The sequence below is a fragment of the Amphibalanus amphitrite genome, unplaced genomic scaffold (assembly GCF_019059575.1).
Source record: "Amphibalanus amphitrite isolate SeventyFive unplaced genomic scaffold, NRLGWU_Aamphi_draft 000000F_arrow, whole genome shotgun sequence".
Classification (NCBI taxonomy): Eukaryota; Metazoa; Arthropoda; class Thecostraca; order Balanomorpha; family Balanidae; genus Amphibalanus; species Amphibalanus amphitrite.
The window spans coordinates 3,408,504-3,425,516 of NW_024881498.1; the positions used below are offsets into that span (position 1 = coordinate 3,408,504).

A 17,013-nucleotide genomic window follows, 5' to 3' on the forward strand; every position below is an offset into this window, starting at 1 on the left:
CATGACAAATGCTAATCCAAGTGTAGCATGAATGAATGAAATAATGCGTACAAATGTGGACGGGCGAAAACAGGTTAAATTCTTAGAAATGAACAGATTACGAACAACTGAGAACAACTGAGATGAAAGATGAACGAAACCATGCCCCAAATAAGCATGCTGAAGTCAATTCCATTTTAGTGAGTGTGTCTAGCCAGGTCAGTATGTCACGTATGTCAGCGCGAAAGAGTATCCGGTTTAGCTGCCTGATTGTATATTGGTAGTTCATTGACGCCACACTGCACTCACACCAGTACCTATACATTTCCACAGTTTGTACTCAGGTGGCGGGTTCACGCAAAGCGAACCTGCCAGTATATGGGAGCAGCTGGAAGGTAAATGGCTATGGAGAAATGTAACAATGCCTTTGTGACACGATCCCTCATGTAACACCGTATCAGTCAACAGTTCAGATTGCAGGGCTAATCCTGGCTCCCACCCAAACCGGCACCATAGGTATACTTAAGAGTTCCATAGGTTAACACATTGTGATGTCCTGAATTGGTAAAGCATAATAGATGTATCTCTCAAGCCAATAGCAGCGATAGTAAAAATATAATTGTATCTCCGCTAACAGTGTTTGCTCCAATGCAGATACAGCCGCTATACTTATGAATGCTTAAATAATCAGAGAGGAAGATAGAAATGCTAGCCCAGTACTACAATACGCACAGACGCCGGTATATTTTAAATACATGCACTGCGTATCAATTCACAACAGCAACAAGGCATGGGTCGATACAAACACATCTATGGATATATCATATTATGATTGCACGCCGCCGGGCGGACGACTGGCCGCGTCTCCGCGCTGTTCCGTCTCAGCGGAGGGCGGGGGATGGCGGGTGAGCCCCTAGCACCCGACCCCACCCACACCCAGGCACACACACGGCAGTCGCCGGCCGGCGGCAGCCCCCGAACCCCACAGCCCGGCCCCGGCCACACACCCGTCCCGTATCATCACAGCTGCGCCGAGAGCGGACCGCCAGTCCGCACCGTCGGCGCCGGGAGAGTGTGACAGGCACACTGTGGACCCGCCACAGCGACTGTGAACCCGCCACAGTGAGCGGCGAACTGTGACCCCTCACAGCGACCGGGTGGGCTGTGAATTCTCACAGCTACCGGTGAGACGGGGACCATCACAGGCGGCCGGCGCACTGTGGACCCCTCAGAGCGACCGTTGAAACGGAGACCATCACAGCGACCGGCGCCATCAGTCACTGGCAGTGTCTAACCGGGGAAATGAGGCGAGACGACTTGGCCCTTCCCCGTCCAGTGTCCCCACTCCCCACACCGCCCTCAGACCGGCCCGGACCCGCCGGCCGGAGCCGTCCCGCGGCCCACCGCACCGGGGCTGACCTAGAAGACGGGCGAGCTGAGTATGAAGACGCGCCGCTCGTGGTCCTTGATCCACCGCAGCAGCCGGTTCATCTCGGTGATGGAGGTCTGCTGGCTGACATGGGGGTCGAACACGGTGTACAGCTCGAACCCGGGACTCACCTGAGGGAGAGGGCAGAGACATAGCCGTCAGACGGGAGCTGGTGGGACAGGACACAGCCGTCAGACGGGAGCTGGTGGGGGAGGACACAGCCGTCAGACGGGAGCTGGTGGGACAGGACACAGCCGTCAGGGGGAGCTGGTGGGGGAGGACACAGCCGTCAGACGGGAGCTGGTGGGAGAGGACACAGCCCAGTCAGACAGGAGCTGGTGGGAGAGGACAGAGGACACAACCCCGTCAGGCGGGAGCTGGCGGGGGAGGACACAGCCGTCGTGGTGGCGGCAGCTGAAGAGAGGAGAGTCCGCGTTTTGGAGGCACTTCGCCCCCTCCGTCGAGGGGGGCATCGACCCCGCGGGCAGGGGGCCTCCATGGGGGGGGGGGGAGCTGGTGGGAGAGGACACAGCCGTCAGGGGAAAGCCGGTGAGAGAGGACAAAACTCTGTCAGACGGGAGCTGGTGGGAGAGGACATAGCCCTGTCAGACGGGAGCTGGTGGGAGAGGACAAAGCCCTGTCAAACGGGCGCTGGTGGGAGAGGGCAGAGGGGCAGACGGGCGCTAAGATGGGAGAGGAGAGTACGGTGGGCGGAAGATCATTGACAGCAACAGGCTACCGATGGCCTGTCAGTGTCACACTGTAACAATGTAACTCAGCCCAGAGTAGCGCAGGACAGCGTGACACATATTGCCTTAGGGCAACAGGGGGTAATTCACGATAACACCAGTTAAATCCAAAGGCACTCGGGGTAACAGTCAACTAACTACTTTATATTTGTGCCGCCTTTCTATGCAAAACATTTTAAAGGCTGAAACAGAGTGTCGGCAGTCATGACACCGCACGCGAGAGCTTTTCAAATATATGACTTCTCGCTCGCATCAACTGCATGCAACTCCGTGCGTGCAATTGATGCGAGCGATATCTAAGGTATTTGAATAAGATCTCGCATGCGATTTTGTGACTGCCAAAGTGTCCATTTCCAGGTTTTAGGACCTTGTCAATTACTATAGCAGTATTGCACATCTACAGAGCGGCCATTTATTTACGCCTGTCTGAGCCAGAAGTCTATAGGTACCTAAGGTCTCATGCTGACGGTCCATTAGGTAATTACTCCACCTAACCAGCCAGCCGCGCCGTCCCTCTCCTCCACGCGGTGGGGCAGAGTCTGCGGGCGGCGCTGATTGGCGGAGAGCGGCGGAGCTACCTCTGCAGGGAGTGGTGGAGGGCGGAGCCAGTCGCCGACCCGAGCGCCCTGCCCGGAGCCGGCGCGGCCCACGGGAACGTTGGGGTTGGGGTAAACACGCCGTCAAACAAAATGGCAGGGACGACCGACCGATGCTCGGCGAAATGGGTTCTGAACATCCCTCAGCTCAAAATTAGGGAAAATATACAATAAAAATCGACAATAGGAGATAGTCATTAAATTGAGCAAGGATTGGCAGAGCAAAGGCGCTTGCGGCTTATTTTAACGGCATTTCTGTGACTTTCTACGATTTTTCAAACATAGGTCATTTTTTGTCCAAAAGTGGGAAATCATGAAGTCACTAAAATTTCAAGGTCTCAAAAACTTTTGGGACTGATTTTTTCCAGCTTTGTCACAATGTACAATAATAAATGCACAGCACAAGTTGGTGCGCCGTTTCTGAGCTAAGGCGTGGCGAAAATGTGAGGGCGTTTTATGCTCTCAGCAAGTCGCGGGCTTCAAGAAGAATCCAGTTCATGAATCCACTCAAAACGATTCAGAAACTACAGATATGTCGGCTTGATTTAGAAGTTCCGGTAACATGTTCGTAAATACATTAAGGCAGTGGTCGGCAGGTCATTCGGGGTTATGCCCCCTTTTTAGGCGCCAGGCAGGGCCATTACCCCCACCTATCAGACCCCATTGCTGACACAACCAAGTTTACTGAAATTCCATACCATTCTGGAACTCTTTGGGTATTTCTGCATTTCCGATGCATCAAATTTAAAACATGACACTTCCTCCCAGGGGCGTAGGCAGGGGGGGCCACTGGGCCATGGCCCCCCCCTTGGGCGCCGAAGGCGCCCTTTGCGATTGGAGGGCGCCGAAGGCGCCCTCCAATCGCAAATGCAATTGTGATATAATCGAATCGAAAAACAATCGCGACTGGAGGGCGCCCTCCAATCGCGAATGTGTTTACAGGGAAAATACGGATGGAGGGCGCCCTCGGAGGACGCCCATTCCAAATACGCCCTCCAAATACGGTTGGAGGGCTCCCTCGGGCGCCCTCCAACCACATTTGTAGGCTGTAGCTCTCTAAGCGTAACGGTGGTCGCCTATGTAAGCCGCTGTCCCGTAAATAAGCGCCCTCTCACCCGAAGGCGCCCTCCTGTAGGTCGCCACCCTGCTACATATTGCCGCCCTTCTGCTGATCGGCGTCCTCATAATTATTGGCGCTCTCCTACCTATTGCCCCCTCATGTGAAATTTTCAAGGCCGCCTTTCTCCTTTTTGGCACCCTATTGTTCAGTGCCGCCCTCCTACCTATTGGTTCCCTAGTCCTTCCTGTTGAATGTTAATCGGGGCCCTTCTCTTATTGGCGCCCTCGTGTTGATCGCCGCCCTCCTAACCACTGGCAGTTGGCACCCTCCTGTTGATCACCGCCCTCCTATCCACTGGTACCTGCCTGTTGACCAGCGCCCTCCGCACAGACGCCCTCCTGTTCGTGTCATCCTCTTGAGCAAAGGCGCCCTCCTCACCATTGCCACCCCCATTTTAATCGTCACCCTTCCGCTCATTAACGACTTCCAGTTGATGACCGCCCTCCCACCTATTGGCGACCTCTTGTTGATCGCCACCCTCCTATTGGTGCTCTCCTGTTCCTCGCCACCCTCTTACCTGGTGGCGCCCTCCTGTTGATTGTTGATCGGGGCCCTCCTACCTATTGGTGCCCTCCTGTTGATCGCTGCCCTTCTATCCGTTGGCGCCCTCCTGCTGCTCGCCAACTTCCTACCTATCGGTGCCCTACTATCGAAACTCGGGATGTTGATCGGGGCTCTCCTACCTATTAGCGCCCTCCTGTGGATCGCAGCCCTTCTACCTATTGGCAACATCCGTTGATCGCTGCCCTCTTATCATTTATTTACTCCTTTGGCATGTTTTTCAACTTAGTCGTTCTATTGCACATAGTTGATGTCTTGCCTGTGAAAACTGCCACAAATGAACGTGCATTCAGCACAATGAATGAAGTACCTATACCTACCAAAACTATCTACGCTCTACGATGCATAAGACACGTCTTTGGTCTTAACGGATTGATCCTACTTTACGTGCATCATGGCATCTATGTATATGGATTACGATTAAGTATTGTCAATAGGTTCGGCCGCAACAGCAGGCATCTGAAGTTTCGGTGATTGAAACTGGTTATGTGGGTACACTGTATGCATCTGTGAGAAGGCTATGAAGGCTGGTCTGAGGTAATTTGGATGATGTTTACGCATCTCGCGCTCCGGTATCAATCCGATACGGTGATCTGGTGCGTAGATATGCCACCGCCAATAAACTTTTATACATCGACACCCATGAGCCAAGCTTTCTATACAGTTTGTGTGGCAGCGGCCCGACCAAACCTTAGGTATTTTTTACACCTTCAAATTTGGTAAAAGAGCGAGAGGAGCTTTGAACGGTGATCGTATAAAAGGCGTGCCTAAAAAGCGGAGGAAAAGGTTGTTTTCAAAAATTTCGCGCGCCTTCGGCGCAGCATTTCAAGAACACTTGACCTTTTGTGACCTGGAGTATAAAGAATACACACGATGCAAAATCAATGCAGCACGACCTATACGAGGTTACGCAAAAAAAAAAACTGGTGGCATGGTAAAAAACGCCTCCCAACCCCCCCCCCCCCACCCCGCTGAGCGATTTTTTATCTCGCGACCGTATGGCGCCCTCCTTGGGTGAGGTGGCGCCCTCCAAACCCTTGGCCCCCCCTTCGCGATTTTCTAAATACGCCGCTGCTTCCTCCACAAAGCATTTAATATATCCCATTTAACCCTCGTACATATACAGGGGCAGCGGCTGGTTTTTCATTAAAAGCTCACGTAAAAGCCGTTGGGTCACGACCAAATTGTACCCTCGAGCCAATAATTTTTTTTTTCTTTACCTGCCCGCGAAAACCTGAGGCCAATTTTACCAACAGAAAAATAGCCGCCTGCCGGAGTTTTTGCTGCATATACGATGAGCATGCGCTTCACATACGATGAGTAAGCGCGATGAGCATGTAAGTGGATAGGGCTTTATTGCTTACCGTATTTACGCTTTACCGTATGTGAAGCGGTCTTTAGGCGAAAAATTCCGGCAGGCGGCTATTTTTCTGTCGGTAAAGTGGCCTCTGGACCCATAATGATCATGATTGGGTTATGAGCTTTTTCTGGAGATCATCTTGAGCCATAAAATCTCACTTCAAGAAGTTATAGCGGGTCCCGATTTTCTCGACACTTGTCTTTGACCTCCTGAATGAGACGAAATGACCAAGAACCTTAAAAATGGGCAGCAGCGGCTTCCTAGAGTCACGGGTAATACGCTCGTTTTTTTATGCACAGCTCCATCTCAGAGTCTAAGAGGCCGCGGGGGTCCGATCGACTCCTCCCCCTTACGTTAGCGGCTATGGAAAAGCCAACAGACGGGCGACGGTTAAAAATTGCAGCTGCTTTTGTACGACTGTACGGAGCCGCTGTGAGATGGTGAGGCGAGCAGCTACGTGAAAATTGGTATCTAATCAATGTGTTCTGTGCCTTTGACCTGGGCTAATCTTTGAACCCTGGGATGCAACAGTCACGATGGTTCCATCAATGGAGCCACTAACTCTAAAAAGACAAGTTTTCTCAGAATCCCTCATTACCCCCACCGAAAGGGCTCCATTACCCCCAAAGGGGGCATGCCCCACCGTTTGCCGACCCCTGCATTAAAGGGACCATCCCACCTTCACAAAAGTACCATTTAGGATTCGGAAATGTTCCTCATGATATTGTGACGAATTCTGCAAGATTTTACGCGTTTTCATTGTATACTTTTTGAGATATTGCGACTTTTATATTTTATCGTGACGTCATTTAGATCGGATCTGTGACGTAATGAAGGATTTACTTCATGTCAATGTGGGGGAAATTTGGCAGCAAATATAGGTATTTGCTCTCAAATATGACGCGGCTCATACAATAACAAGTGTCTCTGATTAGCTTATTCGTAAATCAAGTGAAACTTCTTAATGCGTGACAGGCGTTCAAAATGCAAATGACGTCATCAAATGGCCGTTAATAGTTAAGAGATAGGGCCTTAGCTAAGGCCCACTTTTCAAATGAAGGGAACGAATTTCTTTAACACCACGAAACTGAGGATATTGCGACCAGGATATATAGTGGTTTCTGAACCTGGCCGCCAACTTGGCTATCTCAACTCAGAACTAATGCAAATGTGGGACTCCGTGGGACCTGTGGGACTCCCTTTAACTCCGGGTTGATTGTTTTATACTACGCCTGACAGACATTAATCACAGTAGCACCCCGGAATCACCGGCGCCGGGCCGCCAGCCGCGCCTCTGATCGGGTCCAGCCCTCGGATGGGTTTATTTGTAACCCACGACGTAACACCCCGCCGCAGCCGCCCCTCTCGGCGCGTGCGTCAGCGACGGGCACCGGTCGGCGGCGGGCTGGGTGGGCCGGCCGTCAGCCGTTCCCACCGGGTGACGGGTGTACTTACATACCAAGGACGGCCGACCGGGCCAGGGGCACCCCTGCTGAACCAGCTCCGACCGTGCTACACAGACTACGGCTGAACCAGCTCCGAACGTACTACACAGACCACGGCTGAACCAGCTCCGACCGTACTACACAGACTACGGCTGAAACAGCTCCGAACGTACTACACAGACTACTGAAACAGCTCCGACCGTATCATACATTACACAGTACACTGACTACTGAACCAGCTCCGAGCGTATCATACACTACACAGTACACAGCCCGCTGAACCAGCTCCGACCGTAATACACAGACTACTGAACCAGCTCCGACCGGTAATACATACACAGTACACAGCCCACTGGACCAGCTTCTACCGTACTACACAGCCTACTGAAGCTCCGACCGTACTGTCCAACCTATTGAACCAGGTCCGACCGTACTGCACAGCCTGTGTAGTACAACCAGCTCCGACCGTAATCAGTCTGCTGGAGCCCCCCTGACAGCCCGCTCCTGGAGCTCCAGCCCCACCCCTTTAGCAGCACTCCGCCCGGCCACTGCCCCCTCCCGTCCCCCGCGCAACACTCACCCATCCCACGACGAGCTCGTGGCTGCCGGCGAAGTAATAGGTCTTGAGCGGCCGGGCCGGACTGTGCACCCGGCCGTGCACTATGTGATAGAGGGCGTACAGCCGCCGCCGACCCTCCGGCGAGCCGTACACCATGCTCGGGGACGGACACGTGCTCTGAGCCGTCGACTTGCACTTGTACATGAAGTGTCGCATGTTGAGCACGCCTGCCGACGGGGACGGGAAGCACAGTCAGCGGGGAGCTCACAGTACCCGGGGCGGGGAGCAGGGATAGGCGGGGAGCACGGATAGGCGGGGAGCTCACAGGACCCGGGGCGGGGAGCAGGGATAGGCGGGGAGCAGGGATAGGCGGGGAGCTCACAGGACCCGGGGCGGGGAGCAGGGATAGGCGGGGAGCAGGGATAGGCGGGGAGCTCACAGGACCCGGGGCGGGGAGCAGGGATAGGCGGGGAGCAGGGATAGGCGGGGAGCTCACAGGACCCCCAGACGGGGAGCACAGTCAGCCGGGAGCTCACAGGACCCGGCGGTGGGGAGCAGGGATAGGCGGGGGGCGGGGATAGGCGGGGAGCAGGGATAGGCGGGGAGCTCACAGGACCCCCAGACGGGGAGCTCAGTCAGCGGGGAGCTCACAATATCCGGGGCGGGGTGCAGGGGTCAGCGGGGAGCTCACAGTACCCGGGGCGGGGAGCAGGGACACACCGGGGAGGGGAGCTCACGGAACCCGGGGATGGGGAGCTCACAGAACCAGAGGACAGGAAGAAGGGGTCAGCAAGGATCTCACAGGACCCAGGCAGGAGGGCAGGGATAGGCGAGGAGCTCACAGGATGGGGCAGGGGTCAGCGGGGGATCACAGAAGCCGGGGATGGGGAGCAGAGGTAGGCGGAGAGCTCACATAAACCGGAAACCGGTGGGCGTGAAGGGAAGGACACATTTTGTCCCTACAAAAGAACTGACGGGAAATGTAACTAGTACCGATGGAACGAGTAGGGAATGGAAAGGGGCTGCCAGTTATTCTTTTGAGAAATAGCATACGAAGCTTTTGCTGACATCCTCAGCAACAGCATAAAGATGGTAATACCCCACGTCCCTCTGTTCACATCTACATACAGGATGAAATGCTTGGACACGAACGTGGAATGCTGATGACTCGCGGTGCCGAACAAATATAATATATGAATCCTTAAAATAATCCACTGTTGCCCGGTATGCCCGGTGCCAGCCGCGACAGGCGGAGCGGGAGACGGGCGGACAGAGATAATACCGACCGGTCTGCCCGTCCCCGATCGGACCTTGTGCCACTAACCCAGTCACATCAGTACGGCGGCCGGCGCCCGACCGCAGCCGGGACTCGACCTATCAGTGATCATTACCACAACAGATAATCTTCTCAGATCACTACCGCAGCCCGGACTCTGTTCAGATCACTACCTAAGCCCGGGAGTCAGGACTCTCCTCAGATCACTACCGCAGTCGGGACTCGACTTATCACTGATCACTTCCACAGCCGGGACTCTGCTCAGATCACTACCACGGCCAGGACTCGCAGATCAGTCAGATCAGATCAGTCGATCAGACGCAGCCGCCAGAGCTCAGAGGTATGACAAAGCGGACGATACATACCAAAGACGCCAGGACAGGCCGCACAGACGTCGGCCGACCCGACCCTGAGGGCGTGTCGAACCGGCCCAGTACGTGTGATTACATAACAACTGTGGCCCAAGCGCCGCCCACTCAGCCCGGGCCCGAGGCCGTACTATTTGAGGATATCCGGCCCGGCTGAAGGACTTCTCAGAAACGTCCGACAACCGGAAAGGTAGTGGCGGATACCATAAACAAACCATATACAGTTCCACTCCAGTACACATTAGTATAGCCAGTGTCCAACGTAGATAGATATCAGCCAGGTGTAACCCATTTTGATCCTCACGCAATGGCTCAGACTGGTAATGTAACCAGCACGCAATGAGTCTTATGTGCGGCGGCGCCTGAATTGAGAGTCGATGATGGTATGACGGGTACCGGGTACAGGCTAGCCCACAGTCCACGCCCCAGCGTGCCGGTATGCGGACACTCTATCTTTCTGTAGTTATACGATGGAGTGGAGGACACATGACTGTAGCATTTTAAACGTAATAACTCCACGGCAAAAAATTACATATATGGTTATGGAAAACAATGGATTCAGTGGTGTATTAAGTTTCAGTCGTGTCACTTTCAAGTTGTAGCTTGACTAAAATTGACAATAAAAATAACTTCCAATGTATTGTTATACGAGGCGAGTCTATGGCGAGTCTTATCAGCACATAAAGCTGCTAAATTCAAAAGGGTGAATAGGTACCTATAGGTTGAGGAATTGTGAATCAGGTAAATGATGACATTCGAAAATTTGTTTACATAAAACATCTTCAGGGTCCTCCAATTTTAGTCCTGATATCAAATGGATTAGGAATGCTTAATTGCGTATCCGTGTTAGAGCGAATCACAGTTTCGTCGTTGTGCACACATGGCCGTGTTTTGACATTGCTCGACATGTATACCGGGCTATACGGTTTGGTGGCGTGGACCTACCTGTCTCCTGGACGGGATAATCTCCATTTTCTATCGCCGCAGCGATCTGCTGCGCTGTGCCGTTCTGGTGCAGCCTCTGCAACATAAAGGGGAGGCAGGTGAGACAGCGGGACCCAACGCCGCCATACCGCCAATGGCGTTACGCCAACAACGTCCACGACTCATTCCGATGTATGTACAACTGGTGGTGGGATATCAAAGTCTTCGTGACACCCAAAACCAAGCGGCACCACGGCGGGACAGTCTGCGCCGCTCAGCCCGTGCTCTATCCCGACCCACGCCTACACCAGCCATACGTTACAGCGAGAACACGGCAGGGAAAAAGCTGATCTCATCCGGAAGTCGCTTGTGATGTAGGTCACCGCGGTGACAGCAAAAAGGCGCCCGGTGACCTGTCCTGGTGCAAAAACTGGCCCCGCGGCGCCCCTCCGAGCTACCTACCGTGCTCGGCTACTAGCAGTTACCGTTGGCTCGGCGCGCGGCGGCCGGCCGGTCCCCCGAGGGCAGGCAGACGGGCGGCGGCCCGCACAGGGTCGGCAGCCGGGCCCAATACGGGCGCGGAGCCCACCCCGTGGCGTCCGCCGGCTACCGCGGGTCATCGCTCGGTGGCAGCGACCGGCATAGTTCGGGATCCACAGTCTATGTTTATTAAATAATGGGATATGATTGACTGACGATGGATTGCTGGGATATTAAAATCTCTGGCGACAGGGCAATCAGTTACAGAAGGTACACATACTGTCGGACCCATTACGTAAGGATGATGGATGAAAACGAGAGCTCAACTGTGAGCCTTTTTCCGGCTGGCACTGGGCGCAATGCGTAGAAGCCCCCTCTAGTACTGGGGAGCGGTTTTTTACCACCTATGCTACTGTATATGGGAGGGCGGTGTAGCCCCACTCCGTCATCTGGCCTCTGGGTAGCGTAACTCCTCCCCATCAACTGGGGAGCCAGCATATCTCACCTGTGGTATCTGAGGAGGGCACGTAGCTCATTACCCTCATCTAAGAGAGCGTGCGAACCCACCAATGCCTCTTTGGAGAGCGCACGGCACTCACCTCAGTGATCTTGCTCTTGGCCTGGGCGAGCGCGTGGAAGCTCTCGCGATCAGCAGTGAGCAGAACAAGGCACGCCGGACACTCTTCCGATAAATAGCTCACGTAGGCATACATGAAGCCGCTGAAACACGGACAGCGGGAATTGGTCAGCGGTCACTGGTCACTCGTGGATGCACCGGTCACTGGTCACTGGTCACTCGTGAATACCGATGCCACTGCCATCTGATGCCATTTGAGCTATGAATGTCGGACCAATAATTTTAGATATCAAGTGTGCTGAAAAGCCCTTCCCTCACGCGCAAAGGCCTGGACAATGTCCAGGCCTATGTCCAGTGGATATAGCCCCACGGGGTCTGAACTAATATAACTCTAAATAGCCACGTTTAATGTTTATATAGGCCTTATGCCCACCAGCTGGCATTTCAAGGAATGTATTTATTGTCCAGCTAAACAGCCTCTCTTTTGGGAGATGAAAACATAGCCGTGACGTCAAACCGTGTTTTAGGCACGCACCTTGCCGTGTGAAAACATGGACACCTGTCAAAATGGATAGAAGCCATGCACGGGCGGCGCAAAAAGGTACTGAGAAATTCCAGACATCATGCATGCCTAACCTTCGGTGACTTGTAATTGGAGGAGTTATTTTTCTGAGCCTCGGCTGAAGTGGCAATTCTGAAACGATGAGCCTCAGCGTGAAAAGACAAAATGCGGATGATTAAGATGGTTGGGCGTCATTTGCTTACCGTACACGTGCGATCTCTCCGCAGTGATTATAAGACCTTTGCTGCATTTACCACAGAGGCATCATCAGTTGGCATTAATTAGGTACATTTTCTGTGAGTTCAATTATTTTTTCACCGTAACACGCCGAAGCAAAATGTGCCTTATTCGTCACTTTTCTTACAAGCTGGAGCCCAATGACAGAATGTCACCATGGCTCTATGAGGGGCGTGCCACGTGATGCCAAAGGGGACTAGCTTTCCAGCACAGACCAGCCTGCGCCGGCGAGTCCGGGCACCGCGCGTACGATGATGGCGCCACGACCGGAGGACATTGTAACATCCAGCTAACATATCACCCGGTAGGCGTCGCCACTGGACAGACACATGAGGACCATCGACGATTTACTGGCTAGTTAACAAAATTAGCGTAGTAGCGTGGCCGGCAGGGGCACTCCAATTCCCATTAATGGCTACAAGCTTCGAGAGTTGGTATTTGGAAACTAAAATTTGTCACACGTAAAATATAGGTACTGAGTCAGGCACCGATCTTTTGAGCTAGGAGAGAGTAACATCGAGGCTGAGAGACGAGCTACTGTTTGGCCGATGCAGTTATTGTTGTAGCTGACGAGAGGGAAGCAATAGACTTCGGGGATTGTTCTGACATCAATCGCGGTACGTTTAACATTTGCACTTAATAGTTACATACTGGTGATTGGTGAACCGGGCGCGGGTGGAGAGGTCGGGCGGCGGGTCTGTGGCGCTACGTAATGGCCATCCTGGCTCCTTATTTAACCATTCGGACTGTCCCCGGGCGCAGCCTCCGCGGACGCAGGCACCCACCTGGAGTCGAACTTGGGCAGGCAGATGGGGATCCAGCCCTCGACCGTCTTGAAGGACTCTGTGGAGGTGACGATGTTGCAGACGATGTGGTAGTCGGTGGGGTGCAGGTAGTGGGAGCGTATCCGCACCAGGCTGATCAGACGGTCGCCGCTGATCAGCAGCGCAAACACCAGGTCCTGCGCGACGGAGTCGGGGGCCGGTGGCGGTTCCACAGTCCACACACACCAACTCTGAACTAAAAGCTTATAAAGGCGGACCTCAGCTCCCTAAGACCATAAACTTATAACGGCGGATACCAGTTCCTCAGTGCATCAGCAAATAAAATTCAATACCAATTGTAATAATCATGCACAACGATCCAATCTTATCTAATATTGCCCACTGATATTATGAAAGCCGAATCGGCGTTCATAAAGTACGCAATAACATGAAACTACCTCGATAGTCCATATGAGATGAGGGACGGATCGTTTACAGGGTATTCTCGCACAAACTAGCTCCTCCTAGTCCTGTCCCTACTGTCGCGCCGTCGCTCCGTCGCCGTACCTTGATTTTGGAGCAGACGGACTGGACGGCCGACACGACGGCGTCCCGAGCGGCCTGCTCGAGCCGCAGACACTGGACCGCCTGCAGCAGGTAGTCGGGTCGCGCGTCCACCGCCGCCACCAGCTGGTCCAGGAACCGCTCCGCGCCCGACACCAGCTTCCGAAAGTCGAAATTGCGCCGCTGCTCGCTGATCCGCGTCAGCTGCGACTTCGTCACCACCGACAGGATCTGGTAGTAGACGTGGCTGAAACACACCGACAGGATCTGGTACCTAATACATGTGACTGAGAAACACTAACAGGATTTCGTAGCACACGTGACTGAAACATACAGATAGGCAGGGGTGCGGAGCCGGAGCCAGAGCTGGAGCCGGAGCCGCCGGAGCCGGCATATTTTGCCCGGAGCCGGAGCCGATTTTTTTATCCGGAGCCGGAGCCGTCTGAAATTTCCACGGTTCCGCATCACTGCAGATAGGATTTAGTATTGTAGGTGGCTAAGACTATCCCAGTCTGATACCGGGTTATGCAGCAGCTCCACGAAATCACCGGACTATCCGACTCACAACGGGAGCACGTTGAGCCGGTGTAACTCATAAGAGCTGCACGTTGAGCCGGTGTAACTCACAAGAGCTGCACGTTGAGCCGGTGTAACTCATAAGAGCTGCACGTTGAGCCGGTGTAACTCACAAGAGCTGCACGTTGAGCCGGTGTAACTCAAGAGCTGCACGTTGAGCTGGTGTAACTCACAAGAGCTGCACGTTGAGCCGGTGTAACTCACAAGAGCTGCACGTTGAGCCGGTGTAACTCACAAGGGCTGCACGTTAAGCTGGTATAACTCACAAGAGCTGCACGTTGAGCCGGTGTAACTCAAGAGCTGCACGTTGAGCTGGTATAACTCACAAGAGCTGCATGTTGAGCTGGTATAACTCACAAGAGCTGCACGCTGAGCCGGTGTAACTCACAAGAGCTGTACGTTGAGCCGGTATAACTCACAAGAGCAGCACGTTGAGCCGGCGTAACTCACAAGAGCTGCACGTTGAGCTGGTGCACGTTCTCCGGGCCGCGCGAGACGGCCACCAGAATGAGAGGCGGCCGGCTGAGGAAGGCGATGGTGCGGTCGCCGGTGCGCAGCGCGCGCAGGCTGTCCCCCGAGTCCTGCACGAACGAGACGAGCGCCTGCATCACGCCCGAGAGCGTCACCAGCTGCTCCTCGCTGCCGTGCCTGCAACGGCGGACACCGTCAGTAGCGGGGGCGCGATCAGCAGCGGGGGCACGGTCAGTAGCGGGGGCGCGGTACACAACGGCGGACACCGTCAACAAGGGGGGGGGGGGTCAGCAGCGGGGGTACAGGCAACAGCGGGGGTACGGCTAGTAACGGCCGCACGGTCAGCGGCAGTCTGGACGGTTAGCAATGGCCGAGGCGGCCAGCAACGGTGGAGGACGGCCAGTGACGGCCGCAAAATCGTCCAGTTACCCCAGATGTTTAAATTTCAACGGTAAATAGTGCAAGCTAATTATACCGACGCTTAAAATTTCAAGCAAAATAACACGATGAGAATAAATGTAGATAAGCATATTTAAAGACAAAGGCATACCTCGAGTAGACAGGTTTGCCGGACTCGCTGAGCACAAAGATGTGTTTCTGCTGGTCCTTCCACTCGAGTGTGGCGGTGATGTCGCCGTCGCCGTCGGTGGCGTCCTCGCCGCCGGCCGCCGCGCCGCCGCCGCTGCCACTGGAGCCGGAGGTAGCCGCCGACTTTACCGAGGCGGCGTCCAGGTGCACTCCGTTCAGCCGCTCCTCCACGGCCTGGGCGCAGTCCCAATCGTCACACACGCACCAGAGAGGGACAGCGACCTGACTGTCACCGGCCCGACCGTCACACACGCACCTGAGAGGGACAGCGACCCGACTGTCACCGGCCCGACCGTCACACACGCCAGAAGGGCACACTGGGCCCGAAATATAAATTACGTGCTTTAGTACCAATATACCATGAATGCTGATGAATCAGCCAGGAGGAGCCAATGCTAAGTGGGTCTCAACTCTCAGCTGTGTCTTTACAGCTGACTTCAGCTGGCAGTGGCTGCTTCCACCTAGACCTATCCATCATGGATGATCCCCATCAGGAGACTCATATAAAGCATGAGAACCATTTGAACCCAGAGGGCTGTTCACGGGCCCTGTGTGCGGTCGGACCGCACACAGCCTCGAAGCTCCGCCCACTTCGTCCCTACGTCAGCCTTCCGTCACCGCACACAGCGATCGCTGTGGCCGGTCGGGACTGGCCACAGCGGACCGTCCACCGCACGCAGCCGTGACGTCAGAACCGCCTACCCATCCCCTACCCCCACGCCTGCTGGACGCACCGCACACACCGCACGCAGCAGTGTGCGGTGCCCGTGAACACCCCTAGGGCTCTCACCACCACAAGTCCAACATTCTGCCAGCTGAACTAAATGACATTTTAAGCAATTTCTTACATAGGCATTCCCTGCAGCTAGCAGCGTAATATTGCTCCATCCCCAGCCAGCTTAGTAAATCTTCTCCACCGGCCATCCAGCATATGAGCTTACCTCTGAGTCGCCGGAGCGGCCACTGTCGAGGAGGCGCCCATCGGCTGGTCCGGGGCGGCACTGGCCCACCGGCAACCGATACTCATCATCAGTCTCGGGCTCAGAGGTAACCAGCATAGAGTCCAGATAGGCACCTGGTTCCAGGCTGCGTGACACATCCTCTGCAATTGGCACTCTGTCCCCCCAATCAGGACACGTCATATAACGTTCACTACCAGCCGCCATCGCTCCCTGATCCTCTGTCACAGCTGAAGACAGGGATGCCCCTGCAGTTGTGGCAGATGGTTTGCCTGGTGTTTCTACTGTTTCTTGAGCTTGTGCTGCGGCTGCTACTGTGACACTGCGATCTTCTCCAAACTGAGGGCAGAAGAAAACATGATAATGATCATGATGCAAGGTGGTGGTCATGGTGCAAAATTGGAACCATAAAAATGTGCATGGGATGACAGTGATACGTCAAGCCTCAGCATAGCTAACCATCAGGTGTCTCACTTACTACTAGAAAAAATATAAATAAAAATACCTAATGTCTATCCCTGGTGAACCAGCTCTATTGACAAGCATGACAGCGACATCTCAAGCATGGTATATAAAAAACACCATCTGCAGCAAGTAATAGACGAAGCCATAGATATATCATATAAACACATATTTGTATACTGTACAAAAGACATTAGATACCTACATGATTTTTTATCTATGAAGTCGACGAAGTGACAAAGCTTTGCTTCGACTTCCCATTTCATTCTTATGAGTGACGTCATGAAAAAGTGACAAAGTTTACGATATTTTTGAAAGTTTTGCTCCAAAACATTCAGCAAATGTAGTTATTTATCTATTCACATAACTTGTTTTACATATTGATGCAGGACAATTGCTTGATTTTC

General features: G+C 53.9%; 1 protein-coding gene across 4 annotated transcripts; it reads right to left on the minus strand.

Moving 5' to 3' along the window:
- Positions 1-236: 236 nt before the first annotated feature.
- LOC122377709 (vacuolar fusion protein MON1 homolog A-like) lies at positions 237-17,001 on the minus strand. 4 transcript variants are annotated; one of them, XM_043358186.1, is made up of 10 exons: positions 16,812-17,001; positions 16,127-16,483; positions 15,148-15,359; positions 14,577-14,774; positions 13,554-13,797; positions 13,008-13,183; positions 11,446-11,566; positions 10,388-10,463; positions 7,820-8,025; positions 237-1,539 (listed from the first exon to the last, which is right to left on the minus strand). In XM_043358186.1, the coding sequence occupies exons 2-10, from the start codon at positions 16,349-16,351 to the stop codon at positions 1,399-1,401; spliced, it is 1,599 nt and encodes a 532-aa protein (XP_043214121.1). In that variant the 5' UTR covers positions 16,352-16,483; positions 16,812-17,001; the 3' UTR covers positions 237-1,398. The 4 variants fall into 4 exon arrangements, with proteins under 4 accessions (XP_043214121.1, XP_043214038.1, XP_043214205.1 ...); XM_043358103.1 differs by having other exon boundaries at positions 16,650-16,829; XM_043358270.1 differs by lacking the exon at positions 16,812-17,001 and adding an exon at positions 16,792-16,810.
- Positions 17,002-17,013: the final 12 nt, after the last annotated feature.